Source organism: Rhinatrema bivittatum, chromosome 17 (assembly GCF_901001135.1).
Source record: "Rhinatrema bivittatum chromosome 17, aRhiBiv1.1, whole genome shotgun sequence".
Lineage (NCBI taxonomy): Eukaryota > Metazoa > Chordata > Amphibia > Gymnophiona > Rhinatrematidae > Rhinatrema > Rhinatrema bivittatum.
In genome coordinates this window covers 16,807,097-16,822,410 of record NC_042631.1, presented here as the reverse complement: position 1 = coordinate 16,822,410, position 15,314 = coordinate 16,807,097, and the positions used below count along the sequence as shown (strand labels likewise).

Genomic DNA, 15,314 nt, shown 5'->3' with positions numbered 1-15,314 from the left:
CTATGTTAAACTTTAGCTCATTATGTGAAGTTTATTGTCTGTGGATTGCCCCAGGAATGAGTGGTCTAACATTAGGAGAGGCAAATTCAGGTGGCTGATGGTAGATGGTCTCTGCCTAAGCCAAGCACTTTCCCCTCAGATTGAGCCCTCAAGTGCTGGTGGCTGGTGAAGACTAAGAAATTGGGTTATCCCCCAAATCAAAGTACAAGTGAGAGATTTGGAACAGAGCAGGAAGCTGGAGTACACTAGGAAACCAGGAATATAAAGAGGTCAAGCAGGAATGCTGAAGGCAGAAACCAGAAGGAGTCTTCCTGATTCAGGCAACAAGGACCAGGAAGGACGAAGCTCTGCCAACCAATTGATAAATACCAATCTAGGCAGGAAACAAAATGGCTGCTGGAGAGACGTGAGGGGCATAGAGCTGGGAGGACTGAATAGATAGTTCAAGCAGCTCACAGCACCATCTGTAGGCTGGAGGTGAAGTCAATAATGGATCCTGACATATGAGAGACAAGCCAAGTAGAAATCTTTTTGAGATCTTCATTAAATTTTAATATTTGTTCTGGAGAATCTGAATTGAAATACACAATGAATTATACATATACATCATCAGCATATGAAAAATAACTAAAGTTTTGTATTAATGTGGAGATAATTTTAAATTGAATAAAATGGAAGCCACAATTTAGCTCTGTGGTACTCCAAATGCTAATGAATGTTATGAAGACAATTCTGAAACCCACTGTACTTGATAAGAACAATCACTGAGGAAAGAAATAATCCAATGAAAGGTTTCTAATCCCAGTTTTGTAATCCTTTTGAATCAGAAGCTGGTGATTGATTTTGCCAAAGGTAATATTGTCTATAAAGATTGTATTTCTGTCTGTCTGTCTGATTTGCTTCGGACTTCATTCATCAGGATCACCAGTGCTGATTCTGCACTGTGGGCCTGATGAAAGCCTGATTGTTTAGAATGAAATGCCTGAGTCTTAACTCAAAAATTCAGTAGCTGGCCTATTAGTTTTATTTCAAAAGTTCTGGAGAAGGTAGTAAGATTTGAAACCAGCCTAAAATGATTAATATCAGAGCGATGTAATGGTTGCTGCTTCAGCGGTGGTCATACCATCACTTGGTTTAATAATCTGGTTAAGTAACACCATGTAAAATTTGCATTTACTATTACAGCAATATAGTTAGATAAATCTAGCTGTGGGATGTCTTTTGTGAATTTAGAAAGCATAGGATCAAGAATGGACATAATTTTGAACTCTGTGAATAAACTTTTTCTCAGTACACTTGGGATCCAATAGAATGCGGTATTGCTTACAACGTGGTAACTGATTGGATTCCAATTTTGGCGTCCTGCGTTTTTCGTTTGGTTTTACACTTTTAAGACATTAGCTTTCAGTTATTTTCACATGTGTGAAATCTAGTTTCTGTATAAACATGTGCTAGTGAAAGCATACAAAAACCTTGGTTCCTGTCCGAAGACTGAATTTTAAAGCGATTGTACCAGCTCGATCACCTGACATTAATGGAAGGTTAACAAGGCAGGTGGGGTAAACATACAACAATGAAATAATGTGTGGCAAACAATCTACTGGTCAATATCTCTTAGAAATGTAAACAATTTTTAATTATACATACAATCACCAATCACAGGGGTCTTTTTACTATGATTCTGTGACTATATGTTTAAAAAAAGATGTACCATTTGGTGATTGTATGTATATCTTTTTTTAAACATATAGTCACAGAATCATAGTAAAAGGACCCCTGTGATTGGTGATTGTATGTATAATTAAAAATTGTTTACATTTCTAAGAGATATTGACCAGTAGATTGTTTGCCACACATTATTTCATTGTTGTATTAATGGAAGGTTCCCAGAAAAAGAAAAGAAAAAAGCATGGTCAGTACAGGAAAAGCTGGTTGCCCATGACTTATTGAAAAAGGCAGTCAGATGTGTTTCGACAAATGGGAATGAACAAATTCATTTTAAGAGGCTGGATGAAAGAAGCATTGCTGTGACAAACAGCCACTGATTTTGATGCACATGAAGTATTTCAGCAAAAGCTTAAAAACCGCAATTGATAGCCCACTGTATAAAGCTGGGTTCACGTGGTTTACCCAAGAACATGTAGAAGGAACACCTATCTCTGGAGATATTATCAGGGGCTAGGCTGAAAAATTAAAGAGACAATGAATGTGGAATTTTTACGGATAAAAAAAAAAAAATTCAAAGCAAGTAAGGGCTGGCTTACTAGATGGAAAAAACATCATGGAGTTGCAAGTTTGCAGTTTCAGGTGAAATTTGATCTGCTGACACCGAGCTGTAGATGAGTAGCAGAAAATAAAAAATTATCAAAGAAGGTGGCGATGACCCAGAACAAATATATTACTGTGACGAGACAGGTCTTTGCTACAAAATGTTACCAGACCACACTCTTGCCTCTAAGTCCAATGACCAAAAAGCTCATGGATTAAAACAATGAAAGACTGACACTGCTTTTTCTATTCCAATAATACTAGCAAGCACAAAGTGAAACCGTTGTGTATTGGAAAATCAAGGTTTTGGTATCGCCACAGTAAAAATGCTTGGATGACTGTAGAGATTTTTGAAGAGTGGTTCCATAAATGTTTTGTACCATCTGTGCAATGGCACTTGAAAAAGAAGATTTTAGAACCCAAAAGCACTCTTGCTGTTAGAAAACAGCCCAGCTCATCCTCCTGCGGACAGCTTAGTTAGCCATGATGTCAAGAGTAAAGTTGGGTATCTGCCGAAGAATACAACTTCTAAGATCCAACCACTGGACCAGGGCATCATATCAACCTTCAAGATGCACTAATTAAAGAATCTCATCAAGAGAATCGTTGAGGAGGAGGGTACCGATCACAGAATGCCTCAAGAAGCTTACTATAGCTAATGTGTTTGACCTGGCAAAAAGGGCATGAGGGACCATCTCGTCCTCAACTGTCAAAGTGCTGGGAGTGAGGATTGCGTGGGGCCTTTGTGTCTGGCCCATAGAATAGACCCCAGAAGGAATTGCTTCAGACAATGATGAAAAGGAAGAGTTTGAGGGATTTGCCCGAGAAGATATAGAAAAGGCCGATGCTGTGTATGAGGAGTTGCTTGCGCACTCCAAGACTCATGACTTGGAAGAATGGATACATATTGATGATGAATGCCCAACATATGAACATTTCTTATACAAGGCTATCGTAGTAAATTCCTTAAACCAACAGTCCCAGGCTGACGTAGTGGCAGTTGATGATGAAAAAGATGAATCTCCCCCTACGCCGAAAGTAACAGAGGCACTTGGTGCTATAGAAACTGCTCTTAACTGGTTAGAAACGCAGCCTGTTGACAGAATCCACATTTTGCATTTAAAATCCATAATAGAAATCACAAAGAAGAAAAGGTGAGATGCAGGAAACCAATTGATTTTAGAAAGGTTTTTTTGAAGATAAATATGGCTATCATAATAGCATACTGCAATTTAATGTTGCTGGTTCAACTTGTCCTATAAAAATATCTTTAAATTTGATAGAACGTGGACTCACTTATAACGCGGTGTGACATTTTGGACCCAGGCACGATGTTTCTATTGTGGTCCCCAAGTGTACCAAATGAGAAGGCTGAATATTCTGGGTTAAGTTAGCAGATAGGTATATCCGGCTAACTTAACTAGCAGCTAGTTAAGTTTTACCTTTTATTGTGCAAAGTTTTTATTTTTTGTAATTGGTTGGTCCTGATCTCTTTTTTCCACTTTCCCTTTGTCAGTCTTTCCTGATTCCTTTTTCAGGGTCTATTTTCTCTTTCTTTCTTCTGTCTTTCTTCCTTTCCTCACACACAGGACTATCACATGCTTTCTCTCTCAGGGTTGCCTCTAAAAAGGTCTCGCTCGCTCTCTCAAGCTTTTACTCACATGCTTTTTTACACATACACACATGCTCATGCTTCTCTCACAGGCTACACACACAGGATCTTGCTTTCACTGGCTCTGACATGTACACACTCACTTTCACGTGCTTTCTCTCACACACAGTCTCAAATATACACAAGCTCTCGCTCATTTGTTTTCCTCACAGGTTCTCTCAAACACACACACTCACAAGATTTCTCTCACATGTTCTCCCACACGCGCGCGCTCACACACATATAGACACACAGGCTCTGTCTCTCAAAGGTCCCATATGCATGCATTCACGCACACGTGCAAACGTGTGCGCCCGTACTTGGGTCTTAAAATTTACCCCTCAGGGTATTAAGGGGTAAAGTGGATAGACTCGAGAATAAGGAAATATTTCTTTACAGAATGGTGGTGGATGCAAGGAACAGCCTCCCAGAAGAGATGATGGAGCCAAGGATAATATCTGAATTAAAGAAAGCATGGGACAAGCAGAGGGGATGGCTGAAGGAGTGGTAGGGATTGTAGAGATGGACAGACCATCTGTCACCATGTTTCTATATTTTCAGGGTATATTCAGTGGACTGTATAAGCAGCTGCATCCTGCTGAATAAGCAAAGAAAGTTATCTGGGAAACTTTACATGCATAACGTGCTCCCCACACTGCTGAATATGGACCTCCGCTCTAGCTCATTTGCGGAAGAGAGAGGGTTACAGGGAATTAGCGTATAACTTATTTTTTGGTTATGCTATAGTTTTGTGTTCTCCCTTTCGTTACATTGCTTGTTTTCTTACACCAAACGTATACTCTCCTGACTTAAACAGATCCGTACGTGAAGGTTTCTTTAATGTGTGAAGGAAGAAGACTGAAGAAAAGAAAAACCTCTACAAAGAGAAATACCCTGAATCCTGTTTACAATGAAGCCATAGTATTTGATGTCCCCCCAGAAAACATTGACCAAATTAGCCTGTCAATCGCTGTCATGGATTATGACCGGTGAGCTGTGTGCAACTATTTCAACGTTTTGTGCAAATATGTTTTAAACTACGGCAAAGCATGAAATGTTGTCTTGCTTAGCTGATATTCAGTGATATTTGTTTGGTTAAATTCAGACAAGGCCAGAAAAAGTCTTTTTATTTCAAAATTATCTCATTATGTGACTCTGTAAAGTTTTTTTTCATGATTTTATTTGTATTTTTTTAAATTCTAGCTGTAATACCCAACCCCTTCATTGGCAATGGTCTACTCCCTTTTTTGTTTTTTTTAGTTCTAGGTCCTGTCATTTCGGGCGAGGTGTTGCACCTTAACTTTTCCTTCTTTTCCCCATTTCCCAAGAGGAGGAAGAGGGGGAGAGAGACCAGTTCATTATGTAGGTGGACATGAAAAGGAGGCTGTGTCTGGGTGTGTGAGAAGGAGGTGTGTAAGGAGTGAATGTGTATATGTATTAGAGAGGTTTTAGTGGTGCGAGAGAGGTGGTGGTTCTTGTGTTTTGTGAGGAAGGTAGAAATAATGAATACAATCTTATAAAACAAAGCATATGGTGGATGCTTGGAGCCCGAGTGATGACAGGACTGTGGGTCAACAACTGCCAGTTGACCTAGTCCAATCCTCGGGCTCAGAGGGTCATACCCACCATTCTTCCTGTCCCTCAGATCCTGACGTGAGCTTGGGTGTCCAGTTATGGTCCTTGGGTGGGGTGGAAATGTTGTCCACTCTCTCCCTGGGAAGAGAATGGGAGAACACCATTGCCAAATAAGGCCTATGTAGTCTTTAGCACATGTTTTCATAATTCTAAGTGGGGAAGTATTTGCTCTTTTATTCAGATGATCATTAAGGCCATTTAGTTCTCTTTGTTTATTGTTGAGTTAGTGAGGATCAAGTAAATGAAATAGACTCCTTTTTATGTACTTTGGAATTGATGATTGGGACATGCATAGGCAGGTCCGGAGAGTGGGGTGGGGGTGGGGGATGGGGAACCTGATTCTTCACTCTGCCGTGATGGCGTCCCTTTGATGTGCGCCCAATGCGTGGCCATCAATCAAATGGAAGCAGGCTCTTCTTCGGCCCATGTATTGGGGAGCACTACTCAATTGTCTGTCTTAACGTTCATCAGTCCCAGGACCCCTGTAGTGTTCCCTTTGCCTTGCCCAACATGAACAATGCTGTTCCAGAAATGTACTACTTTCAGAAAAATGATTATTAACCATTTTCACAGGGTAGGCCACAATGAGGTCATAGGTGTGTGTCAAGTAGGCAACGATGCGGAAAGCCTAGGCCGGGATCACTGGAATGAAATGCTGACGTATCCTCGGAAACCCATAGCTCGCTGGCATCCGTTGACAGAGGTAAGATTTATATTTTCTTGAGGCACAGGGGCTCATAAAGAAGTCTAGGGAAGGATCTCTCCTAGAGACACAAAATGGGAAAAACCCTTTAACACGTCAGGAGTATAGTGCTTTATTGCAAATATCCGATATGGAAAAATAATGTTAGCCAGCTAGAAATTAGCTAGTTAAGTTAGGGGTGTTCTAGGGGGCGTGACTGCGAGGAGTTGAGTTAGCTGGAGAAGTTATCAGGCTAACTCCAATATTCAGAGTAAGCCAGGTAACTTATCCTGCTAACTCTGGTCGGCCCTTAGAGCTCCCCTAAAGTTAGTGGGGTAAACGTATCCCGCTGAGTTTATCCGGCTAACTAGTCAAGCTGCGCAAGTGGCTAGAGATGGACCTCCTAATGTTTATTTTAGTTGACAATGAAATGAACCAAAATAAACATTATAGGAACCAAATTCTAACCCCCCCCTGTACATTCCTTGTGTGCAGATGAAATCCAGAATATCAATACAAATTATAAGGAGAGAGTTACCAAAGATTTCTTTGGACCCAGGTGTTCATCATTGAAAACATTTGTATTTTTCATTGATAGATCAAGGACAATTTTGGCACTGGTGTACAACTGATTAAATTCTTTTCATTGTGTGCAATTGTTCATTTAGTTTTACGTGTTTCCTCTAATAGAATTAAACTTATTTTCAATATAGTGGGTTGGGCAGTCAACAATTGGAAGCCAAGGGTCATGTAATTCCATAAAAGGACCTCCATCTCCATGAAGATGAATAAACTGGAAGAATCCAAATGATTGAAGAGCAGGACAGCAACCTGTATCTTTCCAGTCCAAAGCTAAAAAACAAAAAATATCTGAAAATCATGTCTCTGCCTAGGAAAGATGTTATGTTATGCTATGTTAAATCTTTTACCACCTTCCTCAAACAATAATTTCACCCAAAGCACTTTACATCAAACAGCGTAATACAATAGTTTACTACATCATAATAAAAACTGTATATCAATAAAATACAGTAATACATCAAATAATCCTAAAATATAAATACATCAGTAATATCATAATACAAATGTCCATGTTCAGATGCTGGCCGGCTTGCAGTGTTGTCCTGTTTAAGTTTAACTGCAAACTTTTCACTTATCCGGCTACATTAGGACAAAACAATTAAACCCACAACACAAACAAAATACAATACATAAAATAACAAACAATTAAAACCTGAACAACACAAACAAAATACCCAAATGGCTTCCAGGACTTAAAAGATTAGAGCACTAGGACCTGGAAATCTGTATTCATTTGCATGCTGGTTAAGTACTATTATTTTAATATGGTCAGAACTAGAAAAGATATGTATTCTTTGGTTAAACTGCAAATGCATTGTGTTGTTATTTACTGTTTCCTGTTATATAAGTAACCTTAATGTCTGCATTGGGGCAATTGGTTCCTCTGCGCCCACACACTTTAGCTATCCAGGGGGTTTGCCTTTGAATGTTAACGGCAAAGTTTGTGGGTACAAACGTACCTGTAAACACTGCACCTGATTTATCTGATGGTCAGTTCCCGACATGAGAACACATGCGTAATTTGAAGATCGAACAAATGTGCATCTCTTCTCCTTTCCTGACCTATCCCCATCTCCAGGACTGCTTTTTGTTTCTACATAGGTAAGTATATTTGCTGAATGGGGACAAGCCACGATAACTCCTTAGTTATTTGGCTAGATACGTTTAAATATTGTCTTATCCATGTCTAAGACTGGAGAGTAAAAATATATCTTTATTAAGACCTTCTCATTTAGAAGCACTCATCCTCTTTAGTATAGCTAATGCATGTTTTATGTGAAGTCATGGCTGGGAAGGTAAAAAAGAATTAGTTATTTGTCTTAATTTTATAAAATGTATGCCATTCTTATTAAAGTAAACTGTACTGTGATTTATTTATATGGATTTCTAGTAGGTATACATACATTTGTTCATAATAAAATGATGTAAGCAATGGTGCAACTACAATTATTTGTATTTTGTATATTACTATATTAAAGTTGATATGGATGTTTGAAGAATTTAATGTATGTGTTTAATAATCTTGTAATTCATTATTTCGCCATTGTGGTTATTATATCACATCTAGAGCCCTATTTACGAAGAGGGAATTTTTCAAAACCCATTGACCCTGGTAGATTGAAAATTGCCCTCTCCTTATCCAGGTAAGCCCATGCAGAGGGATCAACAGCATGCGAATGTTTAACCTGCGTTTGGAGCAGGCATTCCCAGGGGCGTATTTATATCGGGCAAAGGAAATAATATTCATGACTTTCAAATCTCTGCATATGGAGCCTGGTTTTCAAAAGCATTTACAAAGTTAGGGGACTTTAGAAAAAAGCTACGCTATATGCTATGAATTGACAATGTGTTTTACCCATGTTAAGTGCACGTAATGCGGCTAAGCGGCTTTTTGAAACTTTGCTACAAGAGGATGTTACGTTGGCGCGTGGTCTTTGAAAATTCACCTGAAAGTTTTCAAGGAAAAATGGTATCCACAGGAAAATCAGATGCAAATCTCCGTGGGTTTCAGATTGCGAATTTGTTTCAAATCATGCACATCCCTAAACAGTAACACTAAGGCAGCAGGGGCATTGGCATCGGCACAGCAAGGCAATATTAAATTTCTCGCTCACTCTCTCTTGTATAGCTTTGTATGTTGTCTGTTTCTTAGGTTAAAAAAAAAAAAAAGGGCAAATCAAGATTGATAGGTTCAAGCTATGCTTGCTAATGCTGGATTCTGGTGTCTTTCCCCTGGCTGGCTCAGCTTAAAAAAAAAAGAAAGTAGTAACACAGCTATGAGAACTGAAGCAGTTCAAAACTCAAGAACATAATGACATGTTAGTTTCAGATGGCAAATGACATACAATACGTTATCGATTTAAAACAGCAGCACATTCCTAGTGCTTCCAAGCAAAGACGACTGCAAACATCACCTCTACCATCACAAATTTTTGCAGAACATGTAGCACATTAGACACATTACTAGACCTCCACAGACTGAGAAGTCTCAGTTTTTCTGTCTGTTAAAAAAAGGAATATTCTGGTTGACATTTTAGTGGTGTGGTTAGAAACCACATAGTTGGCACATGTCAGGTTGAAAGCCCTTGCAGCAATAGGTTATGTGCATGATAGAAAATCTATATATATTTTTTTTAGTTAGGTTGTTTTGTGTTTTGAAGTTATTTCATTTGATGTTTATTTATTTTCATTTAATTGAAAAGAAAATACACATTTCTTTTCAATTGCTTATCTCTTAGTGTCTTCCTTTTGTACTATGTATATATTTACAAACCTCGTTGAATTTTTTAATGCAAATTTCCCCTTGTTATTCACACACCTCATTATTCATTTGTTACTTGTTTTATTTGTTCAATGTAAAGCGCCATGCCTGGCGTTTGTTCGTGTTACACTGTAAACCGATGTGATATCCTGGATGAATGTCGGTATATAAAAATTTCAAATAAATAAATAAATAAAATTTTAGAAAATTAAGAAAGCAAAAAAAAAATAAAAAATTAAAGGAACTGCATTCGTGCCCCCCCCCCCCCAATCTACTGCAACCATTCCTCCCTTCACTACCATGAAAATACAAAAGTCAACATCCCCCGGCCCTTCCCCAACTGGTTCAAGATCAGATTGATTGGCCAGACCAGGAATCCAGGATATAGCTCTGTAAGAGATATAGGCAGATGTGTAGGGGGCCCAACCAATTTGCATGGATAGACCTGGGGGGGGGGGAGCTGCAGCTCTGCTCATCCCTGGTTTAGAATGTGCTCAACTCCTTAGTTATTTAGGAAAGATGAAGTTTAGTTTGGAGATATTTTGGCTCAATTCTTCCAGGGTCGACTCGGCGTGCTTTTGGGGGCTGTTGACACATGTGCTGCAGGGAATCGGATACCCCATGGGCTGGTTTTGTAAAATCCCCCGGGGCTGATGTTTTCCTGTAATACACCCTTGCACAGGAATAAAATGTAAACCAGGATGCAGAAGGTGAATCGTCTGCTTGCTTTAAGTGCTACCTGAATTATCTGAAACCTTTTTTTTTTGCTGGTACTGCTACATTAAGATGTCACACATCTATTAGTATGCACTGTTGTGTGGGTAGAAGTAAAGCTGAAAGCATGAATGTGTCTTACAAAGAAACACCTCTTGAATTCCAAAAAAAGAAATTCGAAATGTGTTATTTTATTAAACACAGGAAAAGACGCATCGTTCGGAGAATGAGAACTGTCAGGTCACACCATCTTGTAGACGATAGCGAACATGGGAAGGAAATGTAATTTGTCCCTGAGGAGAATGGGAAATGTATCATTTCTCCAAGACTGGCAGGAAGTGTTTTAGGGAGTGATTTTCAAATCCCTCTCTCCGGTAAAACACTGTCTTATGCAAAGAAACGGGGTTTCTAAAATTGCCTGCACGATGTAGGGGTACGTGCTGTCTATGCATACATTTATTGGGACTGGGTGGGATGGAGATTTCACTTATGTGCATGCTTTTTGATTTACAAACGTAAGAGGTCTGTGGTATGCAATGAATCATATGAACAGGTTTGTTTTTTTTTTGTTGTGGTCTCTTTCGAAAAAATGCAGTGTTTGCACCCTTCTCTACATTTATTTTCAGGCGGGGGTTTTGGCTGGGGACCCTTTTCTGAGCTTACATGGCTGATCTCTCCATTTTGTTTTTTGTTTTTGGAAAATGGCTAATATTAATCTCTTAGTATTGATGGTTTCTGTTGACTTGAAATCAGCGCGAGTAAACTACAAGAGCATGGCGTGTTTCCGGTTCTTACGTTATTTTCTGTCTCCCTTAATGGATGTAGTTCATTCAAATTATTTTCCTTTTGGGCCGCTGGTTTTTTTGTGTTTTTTTTTTTTTAAACACTTTCTGCGTACACCATATGGCAAGGTAGAGAGTGGTGAACGATTCAGAGTCAAACACGAACCAAACAGATTTCAGGACCTAGTAATTAAGAGCAGCAAACACAAAGAAGCGGCTGAAATGCTTGCTGCAGCGTAAGAAGATCACGGGTCTTATTCCCAGAGTGCTGGCCTTCTCAGAGTTTTAGAACAGACGCTGCTCATTTGAGCAGCGTCTAACAAGCCTTCCCATAACTACTCACTTCAGCCTTGGTTCTTATCTGCATCATGAGTACTCTATCCAACTTGAGGCCTTCATAGTCCTCCCCTATTTAATGTCCCTGCTTTTCGCCCAAGTTATACAGACCCAATTCTCTATACTTGCCTCACCCATTTTATGTTTATCCAGGTTACTTCTACCCTGTTCATTGTAAAACAAGACTTTGCCTCTGTTTTTTGCTGGTTGTAATGTAAACCGAAGTGATAATTAATCTTGTTAATTGAACCTCGGTATATAAAAAGTTATAAATAAATAAATTTGAATTATTCGCAATATGCAAAGGCTGCTGCGAATGTCTTCATTGGAAGAGCTTAGCTAGCCTCAGCTCTATGGTTAGACATAGGAAGCACTGCCCATTACTGAACACCGATGCACCTTCCGTGAGTAGGGTAGGGTCAGACGCGCTAAGCGTTTTTCTTACAGACGCACTGGGATGAATTATCAGCCAGATAGCAAGCCTAACATTAAGTGGACACAATTTTCTGGTTCGCTTTAGACTGGATATTCAGCCTGAACTTAACTGGTTAAATTCCAGTCTAAAGTAAACTGGAAACGTTCTTCTGATGAACTTCAGGCCTGCTACTTGTCTGGCTTAGTTAAGGCAGTTAGACTTGAGGTGGCCAGCACTGAATATCAGTGCTAACCGTGCCCCAGGGACAACCCCGGGGCCAGCCAAATTTGAGCACCGTGCTATTTAAAATGCTCATATTTAGTCAGTCAGAGGGGGGTGGGTCTTTAAAAAGTTTAACCAGTTAACTCTGGGAGCTAATTGTTTGAAAAGCGACCCCATCATATATCGGGCTCAAACAACTGAAAAATGATCTGGCATATTACTTCACTTGCTCTGCCAAATTACTTCCAGTTCCAACTTGACTGCATTTTTAATATTCTACCTTTCAGTACTTCAGAACAGATTTCACTCAGGGACTGCAGGAATTTCCCTGTCCCCAGAGGGCCTGATGTACTAAGGCTCTTCTCCCATTCTGTGTCTATGGGGGAATAATGCTTGGTAAATGGGGGCCCTCGCTTTGTACCTGAGGCAATGGCGGCTGACGTGACTTATGCAAGTAAGGTCACAAGGAGAGCAGCAGTGGGATCTGACCCTTGGCTGCTCCACTGCTCCAGTCACCAGGCTGCTACTCCATTCTGACCATAGCCCAAGGGGGTCCCCGAATGTGGTGCTCAAGGGCGGCAACCCGGTTGGGCTTTCAGGATTTCAACAATGAATATGCATGAGTTCTATTAGCATACAATGGAGGTGATCCATGCCACTAGAGTTTAGGTATATTCTGAAGCCCTGGCTGGATTGCAGCCATGATCCATGCCAATAGAGCTTAGGTATATTCTGAAGGTATATTCTGAAGCCCTGGCTGGATTGCAGCCATGATCCATGCCAATAGAGCTTAGGTATATTCCTTGTAGCAATTCTGAAGCCCTGGCTGGATTGCAGCCGTTGGAGGACTTTTGCCATAGACCCCTGTTGATCTCAGACATTCAGCTAATGATCCAAGAAGATTATCTCAGGCTTTCTGGGATAAGCTTTTGCCTCCACTGAGAGACCTGCATCTACTCCCTTTATGATGAGAAGTAATATTTTTAATTACTACTGTGTCTTCTTCATTGGATCCTGTGGAACATTATTTCTACTGAAACAGCTTAGCTTCCTGTGCATTATTTATACCAGAGACTGGCAACCTCTGGCATATATGTTACATGTAAGTATCTTCCTCCTGGCACATTGCTCCAAAAATAAAGGCAGAGTCGTTATTCTTTGCAAAATTAATGGGCTGGCGAAAAGATGAGTACAGCTGGCTCACAAGTTTGGAGAATGCTTATGATGCTGGCATTGGAGAGGAAGCAGCCAGGATGGAAGAGAGCAGTATGCAAGCCAGATAAAATGATTTTTTTTAACCATGAAGAGGTAAAGTTAATTTAAAAAACATTTTTTTTTAAAAACATTTTCCTTAAAAAAAAAAAAAAAGACCAATGTGAATCAGCTTCATTCTATAAATTAAAATAAGACACACATTTCAATAGCTTCATGCAGCTAGCTGCATATACTTCTGATGTGCTCCTACTAACCTTTGCGAAAATAATGCATAAATATTATGTTGCATTTGCTGCATTTCTGTCTGGTGGAATGGTGGATTAGTTCATATTGGTGTTGATTTTCTACAGGACGTTATCTGCATAGGGCCCTTGGGCTGCGAATGTTTACTAGGCAGCTTGATTTTGGCTGCTCAGTCTGTGGATGGTCCTGGGGTCTGGACAGCTGTGCACAGGGTAGCTGGCTTAAATCTAGCCAACTATTATATTTTGGCTGGTATATATGCAAGCATATTGTCAGCTGAAAATTCACCTAAATCAAGCCATCCAAAAAAAAAAAAGCCAGCTAGGTTACCAGTCAGCAATGTTTTCAAAATCAGCCCTTTGAGATTAGTTTATCCAAAATCGGTACCAAAGTTTATAAGGTTATATCTGCATAACATCTGAGATTCATTGATCTTTACATTTTCTGCATGTCAAGATGCAGTTTTACTGTTACTCATTTATATATTAATATATAGCCAATGTATTTATACAGGCATGCTAACATGTACAAAATCCCCCACTAATTTAACTGATTACAAACCAATGACATTGTAGAAAGTGACATTCTAGTAGTAACACAATATGTTTCACTTTACTTTGGATTTGGCTTTAATTCTCTGCATATTAATGTATTGCTAATTTATTTAAAATCTTTATATTCATTTAAAAAAAAAAAATTTTATATTTGAAAATTTAATTCAGAATTATAGCTGATCTGTTCTGGTCAAACAATCTTCTAGAGACTCAAGATAAAAAAAAATGTAAAAACTGAAAGGAAACAAATCCCATTTTGATTGGAGTTGACATTAACAGATGCAGAAGTGGATGACTGTCATGTACTGTATTTCTATGGTGGTGTCCCCCCATAACAATCTCAGTAGCATAGTATCAAGCTAGGGCATTGAACAGTCAGTTTACAAGCTTGCCATGATTCCAGGGATGGTGCTTTAAGTAGGCAAATGAGGCGGTCACCAAGAGCAGCCAAGTTTGGGAGCCACAAAATCCCATGAGCATAAGACTCCGAGGGGTGGTGTGACAGATCCAATACTACCAATGAAGGGAAGGCTGTATTGGACCCACTGCCACTGGTAGGAGATGCTGCTAATAGGTAAGTCAGGGGGGGGTGTGCATGACCCAAGGTTCACTTAGAGCACCACTACTCTTGCACTGACTCTTGCACTGCGTGGGCAAGAGATATAAAATTACAGAGAGTTCATAGACTATAGGTATTACCAATAATTAGGCTTATTCAATATTTGTTGATAGTTAATGTGGCTTTCAATGCATACTTCACTTTCAGTGTATATCCAGCATAGCTCTTTGCTTCCACGGCAAGGGAGAAGAAAAACTAATACTTCACGCATATCCAGCATAGCTCTCTGCTTCCATGGCAGGGGAGAAGAAAAACTGATACTTCACGCATATCCAGCATAGCTCCCTGCTTCAACGGCAGGGGAGAAGAAAAACTAATACATCACGCATATCCAATATAGCTCTCTGCTTCAACGGCAGGGGAGAAGAAATCTAATACTTCACGCATATCCAGCATAGCTCTCTGCTCCAACGCAAGGGAAAAGAAAATCTAATACTTCACTCATATCAAGCATAGCTCTCTGCTTCAACGGCAGGGGAGAAGAAAAACAACCAATAAGGGCTGAATAATATAATCTGGTTAACAAATAAGTATGGGTGTAGCTTGCTTGTTGCGGCGGTTACTACCACTAACTAATCAAGCTGATATTTCATATTTCACTTGATGCAGCTCCAGCACTGCTCTCTGCATTAAGG

The 15,314-nt window shown here is 39.6% G+C and overlaps 1 protein-coding gene across 3 annotated transcripts in view; it reads left to right on the top strand.

Annotated features, from left to right (window-relative positions):
- Positions 1-8,316, top strand: part of SYT9 (synaptotagmin 9) — a 50,975-nt gene extending 42,659 nt beyond the window's left edge. For 2 of the 3 annotated variants that reach the window (XM_029582587.1, XM_029582586.1), the window contains exons 5-7: positions 4,737-4,908; positions 6,128-6,257; positions 6,950-8,316. In XM_029582587.1, coding sequence (XP_029438447.1) covers positions 4,737-4,908; positions 6,128-6,257; positions 6,950-7,018 — 371 coding nt within the window. In that variant the 3' untranslated portion in view covers positions 7,019-8,316. The remainder of the gene's footprint in view (positions 1-4,736; positions 4,909-6,127; positions 6,258-6,949) is intronic. The other variant, XR_003853239.1, reaches the window with a different exon arrangement.
- The last annotated feature ends 6,998 nt before the right edge of the window (positions 8,317-15,314 follow it).